This window comes from Cervus elaphus, chromosome 31 (genome assembly GCF_910594005.1).
Source record: "Cervus elaphus chromosome 31, mCerEla1.1, whole genome shotgun sequence".
NCBI classification, from domain to species: Eukaryota; Metazoa; Chordata; class Mammalia; order Artiodactyla; family Cervidae; genus Cervus; species Cervus elaphus.
Window position 1 is genome coordinate 51,940,828 of NC_057845.1, and position 21,160 is coordinate 51,961,987.

Sequence of the window (21,160 nt, forward strand, 5' to 3'; positions counted from 1 at the left end):
TAACATGTCCTGCAGCAACATTCTTTTTCTCTTAGTTGCTATGTATTGTAATTAATAATAATAGTTCTTTATAACCTATCTTACTCATGGGCATATTGCAAGGATTACAGAGAATGTTTATGAACTGTGTGGAATAACTCATAAGAAAAGAGCTTTGCAAGCTGGAAGCACTGTTATTAATATTCATAATTATAGTATATAACTCCTGGCAATAGAAAGAAGGATTGCTTATTAGTGTTCTCCTTGCTCTCCCCATTCATTTAGGTCCATAGGGAGCTATAATTTGAAGAGAGATTTTCAGGGAGACGTGATAGGCTAGTTTTTTCTTTTAGCTTTGCATTATTGTCTCCCTTTCTTTATATACTTCCCTTCATTTTAAAGAAACAAGTTGTGATGCCCTTCCCCGCTGTTCCCAATTCACCCATGTTTAGTTCCATCTTTGTTCTCAATCTCAGCCTTTCCCCGACTTGCTGAATTTCCTCCCCTTTCTCTGCACTCATCTGTTTACCTTGTGTTAAAACGAACTCAATCTGCTCAGCTTGTTTAAAGGTTAGGAAGTAAGTGATAGGAGACAACTATGTACAGGAAAAAGCAAATGACCCTGTGTGCCCTTGAAGAAGACCATAGTCACACCTCAGCGGAGGAGGATGAAGACGTTCTCTCAGAGGAGTTCACTTTGATTTGTGCTTCTTTCAGGATGAGTTCGGCTAGAAGCAGAAGCAAGATAATTTAATAAAATAAAATTCTTTCAAACGTCTTTAAATTAACATTGCATATACATAATACATACATGACCAGTAAGAATGGCTTACAGATAATAATTTCAGGAAATTCTATATTCCTGCTACAGTTCTCCACACATTCCAAGATTAGGTAGCTGTATAGAGTTTCCTCTCAGGCTTAACAGCTTACAGAGCATACGCCTGTTGTTTAGTTGCCAACTCATGTCAGACTCTGTGCAACCCCATAGACTGCAGCCCACCAGGCTCTCTCTGTCCATGAGGTTTCCCAAACACTAGAGTGGGTTGCCCTTTCCTCCTCCTGATCTGGAAATCAAACCTACGGCTCCTGCCACCATCTCCTGCAATGCAGGTGGGCTGTCTATGTCTGAGCCACCTATACACATACATACAAATTCAAAAGTCATGACTGAATGTTTGGTTGACTGAAAGTCTCTAAAATCCATGAAATATGGATTCAAAGCTACTCCTCACTCCTGGATCACTGCGGAAGGATGACTTTGTCCTTTTGTGGGAGGACTGATTGTGTATAGTATTCTGTCTTAAAGTGGATGTAACATCAGTCTCTAAAATTACCTAACTCTGCAACAGAACAATGGGGGTTTCATTTTTTTTTATTTGGCTGTGCTGGGTGGTTGTGGCACGTGGGCTCTTTAGCCACGACATGTGAACTCTTAGTTGTGGCATGTGGGGTCTAGTTCCCTGACTGGGGATCGAACCCGAGGCCCCTGCAGTGGCAACATGGAGTCTTAACCACTGGACCACCAGGGAAGTCCCTGGGGTTTTCTGATATACATCAATCTAGTGTCAAGTGTGTCCTTAGAATTTAATTACTTTTGTAATAATAAATAACATCATATTTAGACAAAACCAAAGATGGAAGATGTGTTATAAAGTTCCTGAGAGGGAGGGAGGAATTACATTTGACTAATTGTGATTATTCCTGCAATGGTGAGAGCAGCATTCAGTTCAGTTCAGTTGCTCAGTCATGTCCGACTCTTTGCCACCCCATGGACTGCAGCACGCTAGGCCTCCCCATCCATCACCAACTCCCAGAGTTTACTCAAACTCATCTCTATTGAGTCGGTGATGCCATCCAACCATCTTATCCTCTGTCGTCCCCTTCTCCTCCCGCCTTCCATCTCTTCCAGCATCAAGGTCTTTTCCAGTGAATCAGTTCTTTGCATCAGGTGGCCAAAGTATTGGAGTTTCAGCTTCAGCATCAGTTCCTCCAGTGAATATTCAGGACTGATCTCCTTTAGGATGGACTGGTTGGATCGTCTTGCAGTCCAAGAGACTCTCAAGAGTCTTCTCCAACACCACAGTTCAAAAGCATCGATTTTTTGGCACTCAGCTTTCTTTATAGCCCAACTCTCACATCCATACATGACTACTGGAAAAACCATAGCTTTGACTAGACAGACCTTTGTTGGCAAAGACAAGCCTCTGCTTTTTAATATGCTGTCTAGGTTGGTCATAACTTTCTTCCAAAGTAAGTGTCTTTTAATTTCATGGCTGCAGTCACAACCTGCAGTGATTTTGGAGCCCCCCAAAATAAAGTCTGCCACTGTTTCCCCATCTATTTGCCATGAAGTAATGGGACCGGATGCCATGATCTTAGTTTTTTGAATGTTGAGTTTTAAGCCAACTTTTTCACTCTCCTTTTTCACTTTCATCAAGAGGCTCTTTAGTTCTTCCTAGCTTTCTGCCATAAGGGTGGTGTCATCTGCATATCTGAGGTTATTGATATTTCTCCAGGAAATCTTGATTCCAGCTTGTGCTTCATCCAGCCCAGCGTTTCTCATGATGTACTCTGCATATAAGTCAAATAAGCAGGGTGACAATATACAGTCCTGACGTACTCCTTTCCGGATTTGGAACCAGTCTATTGTTCCATGTCCAGTTCTAACTGTTGCTTCCTGACCTGCATACAGGTTTCTCAGGAGGCCGGTCAGGTGGTCTGGTATTCCCATCTCTTTAAGAATTTTCCAGTTTGTTGTGATCCACACAGTGCAGCATATGCCTCAGAATAATTGCTCAATGAATGTTTGCTGAATAAGTGGACAATAATGATGTAGGCCACAAGTAATTACATACCTCTCTTTACTGCTTCTTCTGCCTTTTTAACTTCACATTTAAACGCTCCTTTAAAAGAAGATGTGACATACAGATACTTTCTGAAACAAAACAGGAAAGGACATAATCAAGTCAGATTATCATTTTAAAGTTCACAACACAAAAATATTCTCTAAGAAGACTATATACTCCAGAGATAAATTATTATTAAGAAAAATTCATCAAGTAAGTTACATTCAGCTATTAAATCAGCAAAGTTTATAACTAAGAAAAATCCCTTGCTTTGTAATACTAAGTAATTTTGTTTCTGCAGGGAAACTTCAGGAGAGAGAGAGGAAAATCTCTGCCCACACAAATATTCACTTGAACATGTAAAATATGATAATTATCTTAAAAAGAAAATTTTACATTGAACTGCTTCATTATCAAAGTTTCTGGTTAATATACCCATCCTTCTTACCCAGAGCATCATTGATACTGGGTAAACTGCTTCTCTCTGTCCATAAACAATTATCTCTAACTGAAATGCTCAAAAACACACATTAATGTATCAATTTAAACTACTAAAACATATTTTCTAATTTATTGCTCAAGAAGCCTGTTTTCAAGGTTCAGGGTTTTACTGAAAACAAAGACACTCTAGAACAATCACGGAGAAAGAAATGTTACATATTTTTTCCTCACTCAAAGTGAGCAAAATAGAGATGAGAAAGGCTCTGCAGAATCAGAGGTTCTCTGAAAGCAGTTGAAACTATGTTTTTCTATAATAGAGGATTCCTGGAATAAGGATTTTAAATGCTGGTTTAAATCATCATAGAAAACTCCAGATCAATATTTGGTCTAAGAATACTCAAAGTTCTGTATACTTCATTCTATAACTTTTGCCTCTCATATCCATGTAGACTCGGAAGCTTAAAATTCTCTGATAAGGCAAGGTTTAGAAAAGCAGTGAGAGGTAGATGGAGAATTCTAGAACATCTTTTGAAGCCAAAACATTTTAAGACATATAAAAAAAGGAATTTGTTCATGCAGAGGAGAAAGTCTAAATCTATTAATATATATCTATGCCCAATGAGTCTATGCCAGGGATAGGCAAAATACTGCTCATGGGCCAAAGTAAGCCAGTAGCTTGTTTCTATTATAGCTTAAGACCTAAGAATGTTTGCATTTTTTTTCCCCCCATTTTAAAGGATTAAAAAAAAAGGAAAAAAATTAAAATATGCAAAAGAGGTAGAATATGTCCAGATATCTACTCTCAGGCCCTTTACAGAAAAAGCTGACCAACCCTGGAATCTAGGCCAGTATCAATGGCTTTTGAATAAGAGCTTGCTTTTCCATGCTCTGGTTTTTAGGCAATGTAAGCAGTAGTGGAAATTCTTCACAATACAAAACAGGTCACACATAATTTACATGGCTGTTAGCTGGGCTCTGTTTGTTTTAAGACTCTTCCATTATCTCAACAGAGGCTGTACAGATATACTCTGGACAGAACACCATCATGATTAATCAAGATTTGGTTGGAGCCCCTTCTATCTGGGTTAAAGGCCTTTGTTTGTCCCTTACTAGGAGTACAAATTACAAAAGACTGGGCAAACAACTTCATTTTCTGTGATTCCATTTCCTTATCTGTAAATTGAGATAAAAATAATGATGTCTGTCTCACAGGACTGCTAAGAGAATTAAAGATATCAGCATAGCTAAAGAACTTAGAATAATGCTGGTTCATAGTAAATTTAGTTAATAGAATGTGTTTTATCTAATAAACACCTTATAAGTTGTGTCCATTAGATGTATGGTATAGAGGAAATATTAGTATGTATTTTAGAGATAATATACATTGGGAATATGAAATAAAATGAGTAGTTGAATCAGTTGTTTTTCTTTTAAAAATCTGAAAAACTTGCGGAAGCATGCCTAATTACCTACATAAAAAGGCTTAATGCTAAAAAAAATTAATAAAAACAAAAAAATCCTCACTAAATGACATCCTACATTCATCTACTGCAATGGTTTAATGAACTATTCAAGTTATAATAACTACGTATCTTTACCTCTGAACTCAATGTTCATTTTCCAAGAAGATTTACACAGTTAGTACACGAAAGGAACACTCTTAAGAACCTAAGGTGAAGCAATTCTCCATTTGTTCCCTTGATTTTCTTTTACAACAAACATTGTTCATTTAAGTCATAACCAAGGTGTATTTCAAATCAGTCTCTGTTACATTTAGAGAACAACCTAAGTTTTAAAGTAGGAAATCATTGATCACTATATACTGGAATTATCATTTGCTTTTTAAAACAAAATCACATATTAATCACATAATTATTTTTATTTGAATCACTTAAATCAAATCTTTATTTAAAAAATCAAAGTGAAATTAAGGAGAAACTGGACAATGAGGTGATCCTTCAAACTTGACGTGAATTACACTACTCAAGCATTTTCAGAGACGACATGCTTACAGACAAGAAAACACAGGAGGCCTAAAAGGTGCCAGGTGCGCATTAGTGCTTAAACAACAAAGACCAAAAATGCTCTCTGCTCACGGCGAGGGTCACTGAGATAACCTGGGCTCAGCTAATGTGTACATCTCAGATGACAGTTTAAAGTTTATTATTCCACGGACAGAGGACCCTGGCAGGCTGCAGTGCATAGGGTCACAGAGTCGGACTCGACTGAGTGACTGACATACACACACACACACACTGCTAACAACAATTAAAGAAAGCTACCAAATATATGTGATTTTTTTAATCCGGTAATAAATCTGCCTGTTCTCATAAAAGAATGAATCGTTGTCCAAATCCCCATCCATCATCAGAAGCCCCCATCAGCATCACACGTAATTTTTTCCTATTCATGGACTCTTGAAGATAAAAATGCTTCTGAGAGTCAGAGTAATACCGGAGGAAAAGGAAGAGAATCCATCCAGTTTGACTTCTCAGTCCTTGCGACGCTCCCTGCAAGGGAATGCTGTCCCCTCGAGAACCGGGCTGCCAGTTTCTTAGTGGTTGGAATGGTTGCAACACCATCTCCCAAACTCTGAATATACCTGACCTCTGCCCACACTGGGGCTGTGGTCTCTGTTTTCACTTTATTTCTGCCTTCTCTCTCTGCCTCATTTTAGGTTTCTACTCCTCCTCACACATTTCACCTTCTATGTCCCTACTTTCTTCCATCAATGAAATTGCATTCAAATGTTTTGTTTATGTCCACTTTTTATATAAATCAATTTACTGAATATTTTCTTTCTCAACGATCTTAAAAACATAAGGTCAATGAAAAGTATTGAAGGAAAATGAAAACTAACACAATAAATAATAAAAGTTTTGTTCCTTAGAATGGCAAAAATAAACTAAGAAAATGCTGTTAATAACACATATGGATTTGGAACCACACAAAAGCTCACTTACACAACTGTTGGTGTAAAAATAAATTGGTCTCTACCTCTTGGAGGGTAAGTTAACAGGACCCCTCAAACTTAGCAGTGTGTCTATCTTCTGACTCATAATTTACTTCCGTAATCTGTTCTACAGAAATAATCATATTTGAGCATAAATGTGCATATGTCAAATGATGCCCAAGCATATCCAATTCAGCACTGTAACAACGAAAGCGCTGCTTTACTGTCTGGCGGCTCAGATGGGAAAGAACCTGCCTGAAGTGCAGGGGACCCAGGTTCCATCCCTGGGTTGGGAAAATTCCCTGGAGAAGAGAATGCAATCCGCTCCAGTATTCTTGCCTGGAGAATCCCAGGCACAGAGGAGCCTGACAAGCTACAGTCCACGGGGTCACAAAGAGTCAGACATGACTGAGCGACTCACACACACAGAAAACCATAAAATCTAACCACACATCAGTGAGCAGTTACCCACGGAGCACTGGGCAGTGTATCTAACAGTGCCCAAGAAAGGTTTCCAAGAGACCACTGGTGAATTAAAAAAAAGTTACATATGATATTATGTTTAAAAATTGTGTGTGTGGTTCATTGTATGGAAATATGCAGAAGACGATCCGGGAGGGTATTTGTTAAACTCCAGGCAGAGATTCTGCTTTGGGGAGATTACAGATCGCCAGAGCAGAGAGTGACAACAAGTGGTAAAGGGAGCTTTTAGTTCTTTGATCTTCAGTATCTAACTCTGTACTGTTCATTTTTTTTAATTTAATTTTTTTGCTGCGGTGGGTCTTTGTTTCTATGCACGGGCTTTCTCCAGGTGCGGCAAGTGGTGTGTGGGCTCAGCAGTGTGACACGTGGGCCTAGTTGCCCCACGGCATGTGTGACCTTCCCTGGCCAGGAATCGAACACATGTCCCCTGCATTGACAGGCAGATTCTTACCCCAGCAAAGCCCCTGTCTGAGTTTTAATTAACAAATTCCACTATTTTAGGAGCAAAATGGAACCACAACCCCTAAAGAGAAATCAAAATATGAAAAAATATTGAGTAATTTTTAAGACTTTATGTGGCAAAACTACAGACTGTAGCATGATACAGCACTTTGAGTGACTGTTTTAATCAGAATCACCTGCAAAAATTTAAATCTTCATTGGTTTTTAATGCTCATACTTACAAAATTGGTCCAAAACATGTTGGCTAATATAAAACAAACTATTCTTTAAATTTTAAGTTGAAAAAACAGACTACAACAAAATTAAAATTCTAAACTTATAATTATGCAGAAAAAATTAGCCCACAGTTACGAATCGCAACATTATAGTACTCACAACCATAATTATTGTCTTTGTTTTAAGTACAAGTTTGCCTGATTAGTCATACTATAAAATAGTTATAGCCCTACATTATTTATCAAAACATCTAATGAGGAATGATCAAGAATTTTCTGGCTAGTATGATGTTGACAGCGAGACCCAGGTGTCAGACAGACTTTTCAAACTTAGCGTGTCCAGTACAAGTGGAAAGAGTCCCATCACCAGTCTCCCCGACCCCACACGTGCACCTCCCGTATCATTAAAGGCTTCCATGCCTCCTGTCTTCACCTCACATCCAATCCGTGAGCAGGTTCTGTGGACTCTTTACAATCTAAAGATAATCTAAACACGTGTAATCTAAACACATTCCACAACGTCTACCATTACCACCTCTGCTCAAGCCACTGTAATTTCTCACCTAGAATACAGCAATGGTATTCTACTAATTTCCCTTCCTCCCTTCTTGCCCCATAAAATCAATTCTCCACTAAGCGGCCACAGTAACCCTCTAAAGTAATAAATTAAGTAGTGTCCCTCTTCTCCAAAGACTTTACATCCTCAATACAAATTCTCTCGTTACCACTTGGTCAAGCCCTACAGACCCCGCCGCCATCTTCCTTGCCTCTTTGCAACTGCCAATCTCCAGCCCTACTCTCCTTGCCCCCTGCCTCTGCGAGCTGCCGTCCTCCTCCCGGGAACATCACCCCATAAAATTCTGTGACTCACAGTGGAATCCACCCTCCAAGCTGTCCTCGAATGGTTCTTACTTCCTGGCGTTCACGCCTTTGTGTAGTCCCCTCCCACACCTGTGTGAGCAAAACATGGGAGAAGTGGTGGTGGATGACTCTCGAGCCTAGCGTTGAAAAGACTGCGGTTCCTACTCTGTTCTCTTGAGCTGCACACTCCAGTGAAAAGCAGCCCTTGCACAAATACTCAGGCAGTCCTGTGTCGTGGTCAAGGTAAAGCGGAACCAGAGTGCCTGCCAACTGTGGGAGCCAGCCAGTTTGGAAGGGTACTTTCTACCTCCCATCAAGCTCCACAGCAACCCTGGCCAAAATCTCTTGTCAACTTCATGGGGGATCCCCAAACAAAGCTACCCTACAAAACCACTATCAAATTACTGACCCACAGACACTGAGCAATAACAGATGGCCACTTTATTATTAAGTCACTCAATCTGCAGGCGATTTGCTTCTACAGGGTTAGATACATTCACTTGCTCAGTTTGTTCAGCCATCTGCTCAAAAGTTCTTTATTTAAAACAGTAACTTCCCTAATTTTCTGTCTAAAATAGTCATCCAAAACCCCTCAGTCCACGAATCTCTGTCTATTCACAAATGTGTGGGAACTATGCTGAGCATTATGTTTAAAATAACATATTTTTATTTTAATCCTTTCAGCCACCCCGAGGGAGAGAGGAATTTTCAATACACAGTGGAGAAGCATCAGGTTTCAGCAATTGCTGAAGGTCCACAACTAGTGAAAGGCAAAATCAAAACTCGAAGTGTCACTGATCCACATTTTGCTTTCAATCACTTTCAGATATTGAACGATTAAATGATTTAAGATAAAACAAACTCATGAAGGAATATATAAGATGTGCAGCTTACAAAAGAGACACTTTTAAAACATTGTTAGTCTGTCCCAGTGGGTAGGAGGTGAACAGCCGGGGAATATCCCTAAAAAATGAAGACTGTCCCAGAAGCACAGCATTGCAGGATATTCAACAGCAGACCATAAACTCAATGTTCCTGAATATCTTTAAAAGGATCATGCTGCTCCTATGAAAATGAGGGACTCCAACTCCATACCATTTGGGTGCCTTTCAGTGCTATGAATCCACAGCAAAGCAGTGATAATGAGGAATGGAGATCTTCAAATAGATACTTTGGCTCTATCTCCCCTAAGGAGCTTTCAAAAGTGTCCTTCCTTAGTCCTAATGTGCAGAGATTTAACGCCTGCATGTATCTGAGAGTTATTTCTCTACTAAACCTAAAGAATCCAAAGCCAAAGGAAATCAGTAATGTCTGTTGCTGAAGATCAAATAATACACCCATGTACTAGCCTGTCTGTATTATATAAACAAACAATATTTAAGACCCCAAGACTTCTAAAATCTTTACACTGAAAAGTGTAAAGAAATCACCTAGCTGAAATTCTTACCTAAACAATAATTCTTTCTACAATCTAGGCTCTTTCAGGGACAAATTTGCCCTCATCTTGAATGAGAGTGCCTTTCACTGCTTCATTAATTTCATGCCACACTCACAACTCCTGAGTTGCTATATATACCTGATGTCATGTATCTGGGAAACTAAACTTCCCACCCTGTACATACTGGATTGAGAATTCTGGACATCAACCCTGCTAAGTGGACCAGGGACTGCTCAATCAAAGGAAGCTCTGTGAGGGATCAAACCTTCCCAAACTCTTGTCCTGTCCTAGACTCTGTCCAGCAAGGAAGCTTTGAATCTGATGGTGGAAAATCCACCCTTCGTGAAGCAAATACTAAATAGGCACGGCAAAGTCAGGTCAGCAGAGCTCAGCCGGAACCTGAGAAACCCTGGGCGGTTCCTTCAGCTCTCCGGAACACCGCAGCCCTGGAGAAACGCTGGGACAAAAGTGACAGGGGGCACGCTGCATGGGGCCCTGATCTGTGGCTTCTCTGAGTATCCTCACCTTAAACATCAACGGAAAAAGGTCATCTGTGTGTCTCTGCCAAAAACCAGCACAACACTCATGCTGAGCTAGCCTTCTACTTCTACCCAGCCATTCAGGTTCTACCCTCGAGAATTCCAACCATCACACGGCAGCCTTTCAAGTTTTCACTTACTCTTCTCTCATTCACAACATGATGCTCAATTCCATTAATCAGCCCCTACCGGATAACTTACCTTATTTATGAGCCAGGAAGTCCCCTTCCCTTCTAAAGCATCCTCATTTGAACGTCACCCTCCAGACATGGTGTTAGCTGGACACGGTTTATTAACATCTTGTTCTGTTCACTAAGTTCCATAAACAGTTTCAGCAACCCCATCATCCTATCAGCTTGTATCAGGCTTGTGGTCAACGAAAATACCTAGCTTTTTTCATGTAAATCAGTATCTAGTCTAGTATTAATATATTAACACAAATAGATTTTTTAAATCTAAATTCAGGACTGTACATATTAATATTACATTTATCTTTTGTACTTCAACTCATATCCATATTGTGCCTGATATAAGATATTCCTCCTAGTTAAGGGTCAATTATGAACTCAAAATTGCTTTTTATCCAAATTATTGATAAACATACTGAACAGAATATGATTAAGGGATTAAAAATTTCCCTCAGTCCCTTTTTTTTTTTTTTTTTCCTCAGTCCCTTTTTTAACTTGTTAGAGACATTGGGGAAAAGAAGCTACAGTAATTGAAACTCAATACACACAGCTAAAATCCAACATTCTTTTTCATGTTTGCAATAAAAGCACAGAGAAATGACTGATGTATAGATATGTATTCTTACAAATAATATCCAGTGCTCATTTCTAGAAGTATACTGGAGCTTGGGTGGTCAAGTGGACAGAGTACATAAATATTTTTAATATATTTTAAATGTTTCTATTCTGGTCACATAGGGTCACAGCTTTTCATTTGTTCTGATATGGCCATTAGAGATACAGTGCCTTTCAGGGAAGAAATAAAGTAAGGGTGACCCCACAAGTGGTGAGATAATGAGGACAGAACTCTACATATTTCTTACATAAAACTTTTGCCACTAGAGAACTGTGAGGAAAATAATATGCAAGTAAATAAGGCAAATGGAGAGAAAGTTAAGCCTAAGGGATAAAGCCATGGAAAATTAAATCTTTCCTTACTGGAGATACCAAATATCAGATTTAACAGTTTATCAGAGCCCTGTGTAACATGGCAAAGTTTCAAGCCTTCTTAAGTATCTTTTAAGGAATAAAATAAACATTTATATCATGTCTATTCCTGGTAAGATATATCTAAAAATAGTACATTGAAATGTGCATTTAAAAAATACACTAGGATGGGAAACAGCCATCACTTGATTTAAGTAATTTAGGTAGACAAAATTCAATTTAATAAAATTCCCCCCGAAAATAGAGACAAACCCACATATTCCATTGGCTTAAACCATTTTTTACCCAAACTTCCTAAGAGAGAAATAATTTAATTTGAAAAGATCAGCTATATTGATTGATCCAGGAGACTCTTGGTACTTCCCAGAAGAATGAGGCTGATGAAAAGAAGTACCACTTTGATATGAATTAGGGAATGAATAGATTTATAGAGTAAGTCTCAGGCTTCATATACTTCACTTTTCAAAATATGACCTGCAGTATAATCAGAAATCAAAAGTAAAGCTTTTGAGGAATCCTCTGGTGTGTGGTCAGCTCATTCAATTCAGAGATCCACAATTTTTAATATCAATATTGACATGAGTGATTGCAAGGCCTCAGGACAGCAACTACTTTTTCAAGAAAATAAGACAACATAACAAATGTGGGTCTATTATATAGAATTAGTGTGCTGTTGGGGAAGCAGCATGGAATTTGAATTGATAAAGAATTCAGAGTAAGAAAATTTGAGTTCTTATCCAGTTCTGACATTTATTTATTTCTAAATAATGATAAAACATAACCCACAGTGTCACTGCAAAAGTCAACGAAAATAATGCATATCAAAGGGCATCTATATATATACACACACACACACACACAACATACAAGCATTAAATGTTCCTCCCAGTAGACAGTGAACTGAAAGCTAGACCTAATCTTATCTTTCTAGCACAATCTCAGACTCACAGAAGGTTTTGATAAATGTTTAGCAAATAAATGAATGGCCACCCACATATCACACACTAAAAAAATAAAATACTGTCTTGATTGCACACACAGTTGTACAAGGTAAGTTATACCATATGCAAATATAAGCTTAAAAAAAAGCTTATGCTAAAATATAAATGAATTAGATGCATATTTATACATATATTCTTTCTATATATAAAATATACATATACATATACGTATATGATTTAACAGTTCAAATACATTGTATAAAAAGAAAATGTAAGAGAAGTGATTTTTTTTTAATAGAACCTATCACAATCAAAGCACCTAGGATTCAGTACTGTAAATAACAAATTTCTACTCAAGGGGGACCATCTGACTGAGAGTGTTCACTACAGCACATTGCTATTACGGCCAAATATTTGTTTCACATGATTACTCTTCAGCAAACCTTCCAGAATGGAGTTAAAATTTTATTTGCCATTGTAAAAGTCTTCCAATCAAATTAACAATTGGGATCAGGGGCTATTTTACAAATGAAAACTCTATGAACACAATTGAACGAAGGTGAATTACCTGGGTCTGTAGAGGCAATAGCATAGGTATTTTGTTCTAACTCTTTTGGCCTGAATGAATATTCTCATCCAAGGATCAAAATATAGAACAGATGTATAGGCTCTGAATGACCATCTCTCTGGAAAACTAGGAAAGAAAATAATTGAATATAATAATGACATTTTGTGAGAAGAAAAAAATAAGACTACCAAGTCATAATGATTACTACTAGCAACTCCTGAGAGCTTTTTCCTAAACCTAATGACATGACAAATACCAGCACATTTTATAACACTCACAGACCCCTAAACGCAAGGGCTTACCTGAATAACCTACACTTAGATTAGAACTGCCCGCAGTGCGGGGGACCTGGGTGGGATGAGCCCCCGGAGGAGGATGTGGCAACCCACTCCAGTCTTCTTGCCCGGAGAACACCCATGGACAGAGAAGCCTAGCAAAAAGTCGGACACGGCTGAGTGGCGAAGCACGCAGATTAGTATTGAACTTGGGTTGGCAACTAACTGATCTAAGCAGACTGACATCAGTGGAGAAGGAAATCGCTACCCACTCCAGCACTCCCGCCTGGAGAATTCCTTGGACGGAGGAGCCTGGCGGGCTACAGTTCACGGGGTCGCAGGCGGACACGGCTGAACAACCTACACACACACAGACATACGTCAGCAACAGAAAAGACGCTTTTCACTAAAACTCTCAGCCCAGAGGGACAAAATCCCATCCAACGGACAAAATAATTCCCGTGCTTAAGCGTAACCAAAAGCATCTAGGCCCACATGAATGAAATACATCTCCACGGAGTTACTGTGCAGAGAGAAATACAATAAAATGTTTCATTTGCCTTGAAAATCATGAACAAGAAACATAAAACTTCAATCTATAACTGAAATAAGTATTAACATAAGGATGAAAACAAATGTTAATGGCCAGCTGAAGGGAGGAATCCAACACGGGAAGTGAAAAATAAAGAGAGAAACGGAAAGGACGGAAAGGCAATGAAATTGAAGCGGAGCCGCGGAAACAGCCCATGAGGAAAACAGCTCCTGTAAAACCGCATGGTGTTGAGAAGTCTTTGTGTTGCTGTATATACCAACCACTCCAGGGGCCTTCAGTATCACAGTACATTTACAAACTGCAAATCCTCTCCAGATAGACAAGAAATAAAGATCAAAAAAGGCCTAGCCCGTGCTGAAGAAGTAGCACTCTTCTTCATCGACTAGGTCCCAGAAAAGACTGCTATGAAGGCTATAAGGCACAAAGAGAAAGTGCCTATCAGTTTTACAGTCCCAGCTCAGTCCAGAGGGAGGCAGGCTGATGGAAAAGAAATCTAGACGACTTGGGGCGCGTTGCTGCTCAATGGGTCACAGTGTTGGCAGTTACTCAGTGAAAAAGAACAGAACTCCAAGGAATGTATAAAAACGACGGCAAAGCCCACAGGCTTGCGGTCTGAGGATTTCCTGCTTGGTTGTAAGTTCCTCCAGGCAGGATCTGAAGCTCATTATAAATCCATTAACTGCTTAAAAATAAACTCTTTTATAGTAAGCCTTCAGTGCTTGCTTCGGCAGCACATATACTAAAGTTGGAACAATACAGAGAAGATTAGCATGGCCCCTGTGCAAGGATGACACGCAAATTCACGAAGCGTTCCATATTTTTCAGAACTGCCATATGACCTAGCAATCCCACTCCTGGGCATACACATCGAGGAAACCAGATCTGAAAGAGACACGTGCACCCCAATGTTCATCGCAGCACTGTTTATAATAGCCAGGACATGGAAGCAACCTAGATGCCCATCAGCAGACGAATGGATAAGGAAGCTGTGGTACATATACACCATGGAATGTCACTCAGCCATTAAAAAGAATTCATTTGAATCAGTTCTAATGAGATGGATGAAACTGGAGCCCATTATACACAGTGAAGTAAGCCAGAAAGATAAACACCAATACAGTATACTAGCACCATATATATGGAATTTAGAAAGATGGTAATGATAACCCTATATGCAAGACAGAAAAAGAGACACAGATGTACAGAACAGACTTTTGGACTCTATGGGAGAAGGCGAGGGCAGGATGTTTTGAGAGAACAGCATCGAAACATGTATATTATCTAGGGTGAAACAGATCACCAGCCCAGGTTGGATGCATGAGACAAGTGCTCGGGGCTGGTGCACTGGGAAGACCCAGAGGGATGGGATGGGGAGGGAGGCGGGAGGGGGGATCAGGATGGGGAACACATGTAAATCCATGGCTGATTCCTGTCAATGTATGGCAAAAACCACTACAATACTGTAATTAGCCCCCAACTAATAAAAATAAACAAAAAAAAAAAAGTTAAAAAAAAAAGAGTAAGCCCTCAGTAGAATTCCCCAATATTCAACATATAAAAGTATCTAGTCATGGCTGTTGTTGTTTAGTCACTAAGCTGTGTCTGACTCTCTGCGACCACATGGACTGTAGCCCGCCAGGCTCCTCTGACCACGGTATTCTCCAGGCAAGAATACTGGAGTGGATTGCCATCTCCTTCTCCAGGGGATCTTCCTGACCCGGGGGTTGAACGGGGGTCTCCTGCATTGCAGGCAGATCATTTACCGTCTGAGCCACCAGGGAAGCCCATGGTTAATCACAGTGGTCAATAAATGGCAAATGTGAGTGTAGCTTTTCATACACAAGAAAGGCCGTGGGCATGGAGGTGTAGCACTGGAATAATGAGGCTGGTTATTAGTATACCAGAAGCTATGCAAGCCAGCTACGTTCTCACCAGTAAAGAAAAAAAAGTCACCCTGGGACACTATAAAAATTCTGAGTATTTTACCATTATTCAAATCCTTCCTGGATCTCCTGATTTGAAATTGCCCTTACAGCGAGAAGCATTCTTTTAACTTTCCTCAAAGCTAACACTCCTCTGTCGTTTGAAGGTAAAAGTCAAAAGTAATTCAGAGCCAAGTATGAGAATTTGAGAAATATGGTAAGAGATCAAACTGGGTTAGACAAGTTTTGATTAAAAAAACATCACACAAATATAAAATAAGGACACGAATCCTTCTACCTCTTAATAGGTCATTTTCTACTCATTCAATAAATATTCAATGAACATCCGCAGCGTGTGTGTAGGGGATCCTCGAGACCTTCCTCTGTGAGGAGGGGCAAGCACTAACTAGAAAGTCTCATGGGACGTAGCATATAGCACTCCCATGCACTCAAGGCTAGGATTTACCATGGAGATGAGTAAGGACACACAGGAACTCTAACAGAGAAGATAAAGGTGTCTGGGAGAACCTTTGCCTGGCTCTCTCATGTTCCCTCCCTCTCACGAAGGGTCACACAGACAACACTCTTCCGCAGCTGTGAGTATGTAGCGACGTGTGTGTGACGCTTCTGCCTAGGGAAGCCCGTTGAGAGAGTGAGCACTCAAGGTTTTTTTTGTCTTTGTTGTTTCTGTCTCTTTTTTTTTTTCCCTGAGGCTGGTCATATAAGAACCCTCTGCCTAGCATGTATCAAATCCCAGAAATAACGTAGATCTTCAGCATAAATCAGGTTATTTGCACAGTCTGCACAGTGAGCCCCCTTTATCTGTTAGAGAAAGTTCTGTATCAGTGATGGGGGACTGCTTACCAGCTAGGTTCCCAGAAGCCAGCCAAGGGTCAATCTTGTAAACAAACCTTTTAATATTAACTTCCCATTTACTTGTGACTGACAGAATGGCAATAATTCTTATGCTGTTATGACATTTCAGTGATAGGAAGAGAAGGCTAAATAGGAAATCTGTATCTGAAACAGGCCAATCAATGTCATTTTCAAATGCTTTTATATGATTCATAAGGTCCTTCATGACCCCAACCCCACTTAATTTTCTAGCCTCATCTCCTGCCAGCTTCAGTCTAGCCATTCAGGACTACTGACTTCTCCAGATATGGGATCACGCTTTACAATCCTCAAGCCTTGGCACATTTCAATTCGTTGGCCATTTTCAGTTACCTCCTCTGCACGCTTCAGGAGACCTCATTTGCTGTCAAAGCCTTCCCTCACTCCCCAAGACGGGGTGAATCACTCTCTTCCAGGGCTTCCCTCCTTCTCTGCCTGCTCTTCTTAGGACCTGGGCTTCCCAGTGACTCAGCAGTAAAGAATCTGCCTGCAATGCAGGAGACCTGGGTCTGGTCCTTGGGTGGAGAAGATCCCCTGGGAGGAGGGCATGGCAACCCCCTGGAGTGGGAGAATTCCATGGACAGAGGAGCCCGGCGGGCTGCAGTCCATGGGGTCAGAAAGAGTCTGACACGACCAAAGCTACTGGGCATGCATGCACACCACTCCGTCCTGTCACTGCCGTTTACCTCCTGTATCCCCATCAGGCTGTACCCGCTATGAGGCTACCATCCTCATCAGTAAGTATTTGTCAAATAAGTGAAAATTATTCAGGACTTCCTTGGTTTGATTTAGAATGAACAACAGAGTCGTCTCTGTTGTTTTTCAGTTGCTAAGTTGGAGCTGACATTTTGCAATCTCATGGATTGCAGCACACCAGGTTCCTTGGTCCTCCACTATCTCCTGGAGTTTGCTCAAATTCCTGTCCCTTGAGTTGGTGATGTCATCTAACCATTGCATCCTCAGCTGTCCCCTTCTCCTTTTTCCTTCAACCTTTTCCAGCATCAGGAGCTTTTCCAATGAGTCACCTCTTTGCATCTGGTGGCCAAAGTATTGGAGCTTCAGCTTCAGCATCAGTCCTTCCCAATGAATATTCAGGGTTGATTTACTTTAGGATTAACTGGTTTGATTTGATCTCCTTGCAGTCCAAGAGACTCTCACGAGTCTTCTCCAACACCACAATTCAAAAGTATCAATTCTTTGGGTTGTTGGAAAAGGGTGTCTGCTATGACCAGCATGCTCTCATGCCAAAACTCAGTTAGCCTTTGCCTTGCTTCATTTTGTACTCCAGGGCCTAAACTTGTCTGTTACTCCATGTATCTCTTGACTTTCTACTTTTGAGTTTTTTGTATTTCTTCCTACAAAGAGTATTCCAATCCTCTTTGATGAAAAGGCCAACTTTTTCTGGTCTTAGTTCTAGAAGGTCTTGTAGGTCTTCATAGAACCGTTTAGCTTCTTTGGCATCAGTGGTTGGGGCATGGACTTGGATTACTACAATGTTAAATGGTTTGCTTTGGATATGAACTGAGGTCATTTTATTATTTTTGAGGCTGCACCCAAGTACTACACTTCAGGTGAGGGCTACTCCCTTTCTTCTAAGGAATTCTTGCCCACAGTAGTAGATATAATGGTCATCTGAATTAAATTCGCCCATTCCCACCCATTTTCATTCACTGATTCCTAATATGCCAATATTCAATCTTGCCATCTCCTGCTAGGCCACTTCCAATTTACATTGATTCATGGAACCAACATTCCAGGTTCATATGCAATACTGTTCCTCACAGCATCGGACTTTACTTCCACCACCAGACACATCCACAACTGAGCATCATTTCTGCTTTGGCCCAGCTGCCTCATTCTCACTGGAGGATGAGTAATCACCCTCCACTCTTCCCCAGTAGTATACTGGACACCTCCCATCCTGGGGGGGGGGGTGCTCATCTTTCAGCATCATATCTTTTTGCCTCTTTATACTGTCCATGGGGTTCTCCAGGCAAGAATATTGGAGTGGGTATCCTTCCATAGTTCAGAAAATGACTCTAAAATCCAGGAACGGGACTAAATTAGATCCCTTCTGGAATATCTCAGAGGTGCCATATTTCTACTCACGAAAACATTGTATGTTATAACCAAGACAGTTTTCTAAATTTACTGCCAAAGTCCCTAAAAAATCTCTGAAGATTTTGTGAAGTTGAAACTAACAAGACCTAAATTATCTTGAATATACAGATATATATACAGAAGTGTATAGAGATTTTTAACTAGTTTAAGTTCTGAACTATAAAGGGGATAACCAAATTTAACCTTAGGGATTATACCTAAGAGAAATATCAACTCAAAGAGGTAATTTGAAAGGAAAGTTATAAGCTTTGCAAAGTAATGGAAGTGCTTCTACCATAACCACAGTACAGTAAGAAGCACATTATAACAATTTGAAGCTGTAACTTCTGATGTGTTCCCAGGCAGCTCAGTTAAGACATAAACTGGAGACATTACAGAATGCTGCCCAATGACTGTCAATTTAGAAATACACTGACAACACGGCACCTAATTTCAAAACATTACTTAGTACAAAATTTCAACTCTGTGATTCTGTATTATATCATTGCTTTCAGAACTGCTTTGTCAGATGGGTTCTTCTAGCTGCCTGAGATCTGGAACTGTGATGGATTCCCAGAGATACGAAAGGCCCTTTGGATGGCAGCCAATCCACGACATGCCTTTTTTTGTTGTGAGTCTGTGACAAGAGTCCATGCTTTCTTCCATTTTCTCATAAGGGTTGAATATGTTAAGAAGATAATCAGCAACTGAAAGCAACATGGGTACAAGGAAATCACATGCACAACAGACCAGATGAAATGGTCATATGATCCTAGCCCCCACAAAAAGGGAGTTGGGAAAAATGCTACAGGAGCGATTAAGCCTTCACAATTTGAAAACGTAATTCACATAAGACACATACACCCCAATGATCACTGCAGCACTATTTACAACAGCTAGGACATGGAAGCAACCTAAATGCCCAGCAACAAATGAAGGGATTAAGAAGATGTGTTACACTTATATGCAATGCAATATTACTCAGCCATGAAAAGGAACACACCTGAGTCAGTTCTAGTGAGGTGGCAGAACCTAGAGTCTGTCATACAGAGTAAAGTAAGTCAGAAGAAGTGTCATATAATTACACATATATATGGAATCTAGAAGACTGGTATCGATGAACCTACTTGTGAGGCAAGGATAGAGACACAGACGCTGAGATAGACGTGTGGACGCAGGGCGGGAGGGAGAGGGCAGGACGAACTGAGCGCGTGACCCTGACATTTATCGCCACCACATGTGGGCAGCCGCTGGACAGCATAGGAGCTCAACCTCTGCTCTGGGATGGCTCAGAGGGCTGGGGTCGGCGGGGGGCTGGGAGGGGGGCCCAAGGGAGAGCACGCACGCACACACAGCTGCTTCCCTGTGGCTCAGCTGGTGAAGAATCACCTGCAATGCAGGAGACCTGAGTCTGATCCCTGGGTTGCGAAGAATCCTGGAGAAGAGAAAGGCTACCCACTCCAGTGTTCTGGCCGGAGAATTCCATGCACTGGTACAGTCCCTGGGGTTGCAGAGTCGGACTCGACTGAGCGACTTTTACTCCATAACTGATTCACGTTGCTGTACAGCAGAAATTAATACAACACTGTAAAGCAACTGTATTTCAATTTAAAAAAAAAGAATATTTTACATAAAACTCCATATCAACAAATTTGAAAATCTAAACAAAATGAGTATTTTAATAAGAAATTATAAATGATAAATTTGCCCTAAGAGCAAATGTGCCCTAAGAGCAAATTCTTAGTACCCTAAGAATTTTAAATTTTGAATAGATTAACAGTTATAACCCAATTGAAAAGTAAAAAAGGTAGTAACAGGACCACCAAATTTTCAGGGAACTTCTATCCAACCTATAGGTAAACGAAAGATTCATTTTATATAAATGCTTTTAAACTAACAAAAGAGGTGAAAAACTTTCCAGCTCATTCCACTATAGACTATACACCAATAGTAAGATAAGGATAATAAAAGCATAATTATAGCCAGTCTCATATGTAAACATAGAGACAAAGAAACAGTAAATAAAATACTAGCAAAATTGACACAGTGAATAATACATCATAAACTAGTTGGGTTTATTTGAACAAAGCAAGGATGGTTCAACATTATAAACTCTAATAAAAGAATACATTGCTTTAGCAGATTAAAGGAGAAAAACAAATCTAAATCACTTCAACAGCTATCAGAAAACACTGACTAAAATTTAATACCCATTTTCTGATGTAAAAAATAAATAAAATGAACTCAATGAACTAGAAATAACTGCCTTCCTGAAACTGAAAAGGCATTGATTTGAAGGAATAATAACTAGAATAATCATCACACCTAATTTTCAAATGTAAAAAAAACTCTATTAAGACAAAAACAAGACAAAAAAGCATGTCTGCTAGTACCACTTCTATTTAACTAGCTAATTAGTTAAAACAAGGAATAAAGAAATAATAAGTAGATGGTTGGAAGGCATCACTGACTCAATGGACATGAGTTTGAACAAACTCAGGTAGATAGTGAA

The 21,160-nt window shown here is 39.9% G+C and overlaps 1 protein-coding gene and 1 non-coding gene across 4 annotated transcripts in view; one reads left to right on the top strand and one right to left on the bottom strand.

Annotated features, from left to right (window-relative positions):
- Positions 1–21,160, bottom strand: part of MORC1 (MORC family CW-type zinc finger 1) — a 151,058-nt gene that overhangs the window by 95,494 nt on the left and 34,404 nt on the right. For all 3 annotated transcript variants that reach the window (XM_043892900.1, XM_043892899.1, XM_043892898.1), the window contains exons 9-11: positions 12,905–13,030; positions 2,838–2,917; positions 634–707 (exon numbers count right to left, since the gene is read on the bottom strand). In XM_043892900.1, coding sequence (XP_043748835.1) covers positions 634–707; positions 2,838–2,917; positions 12,905–13,030 — 280 coding nt within the window. The remainder of the gene's footprint in view (positions 1–633; positions 708–2,837; positions 2,918–12,904; positions 13,031–21,160) is intronic.
- LOC122687638 lies at positions 14,448–14,554 on the top strand. Its single transcript, XR_006339203.1, has one exon. It is a non-coding gene; the product is annotated as a U6 spliceosomal RNA (small nuclear RNA).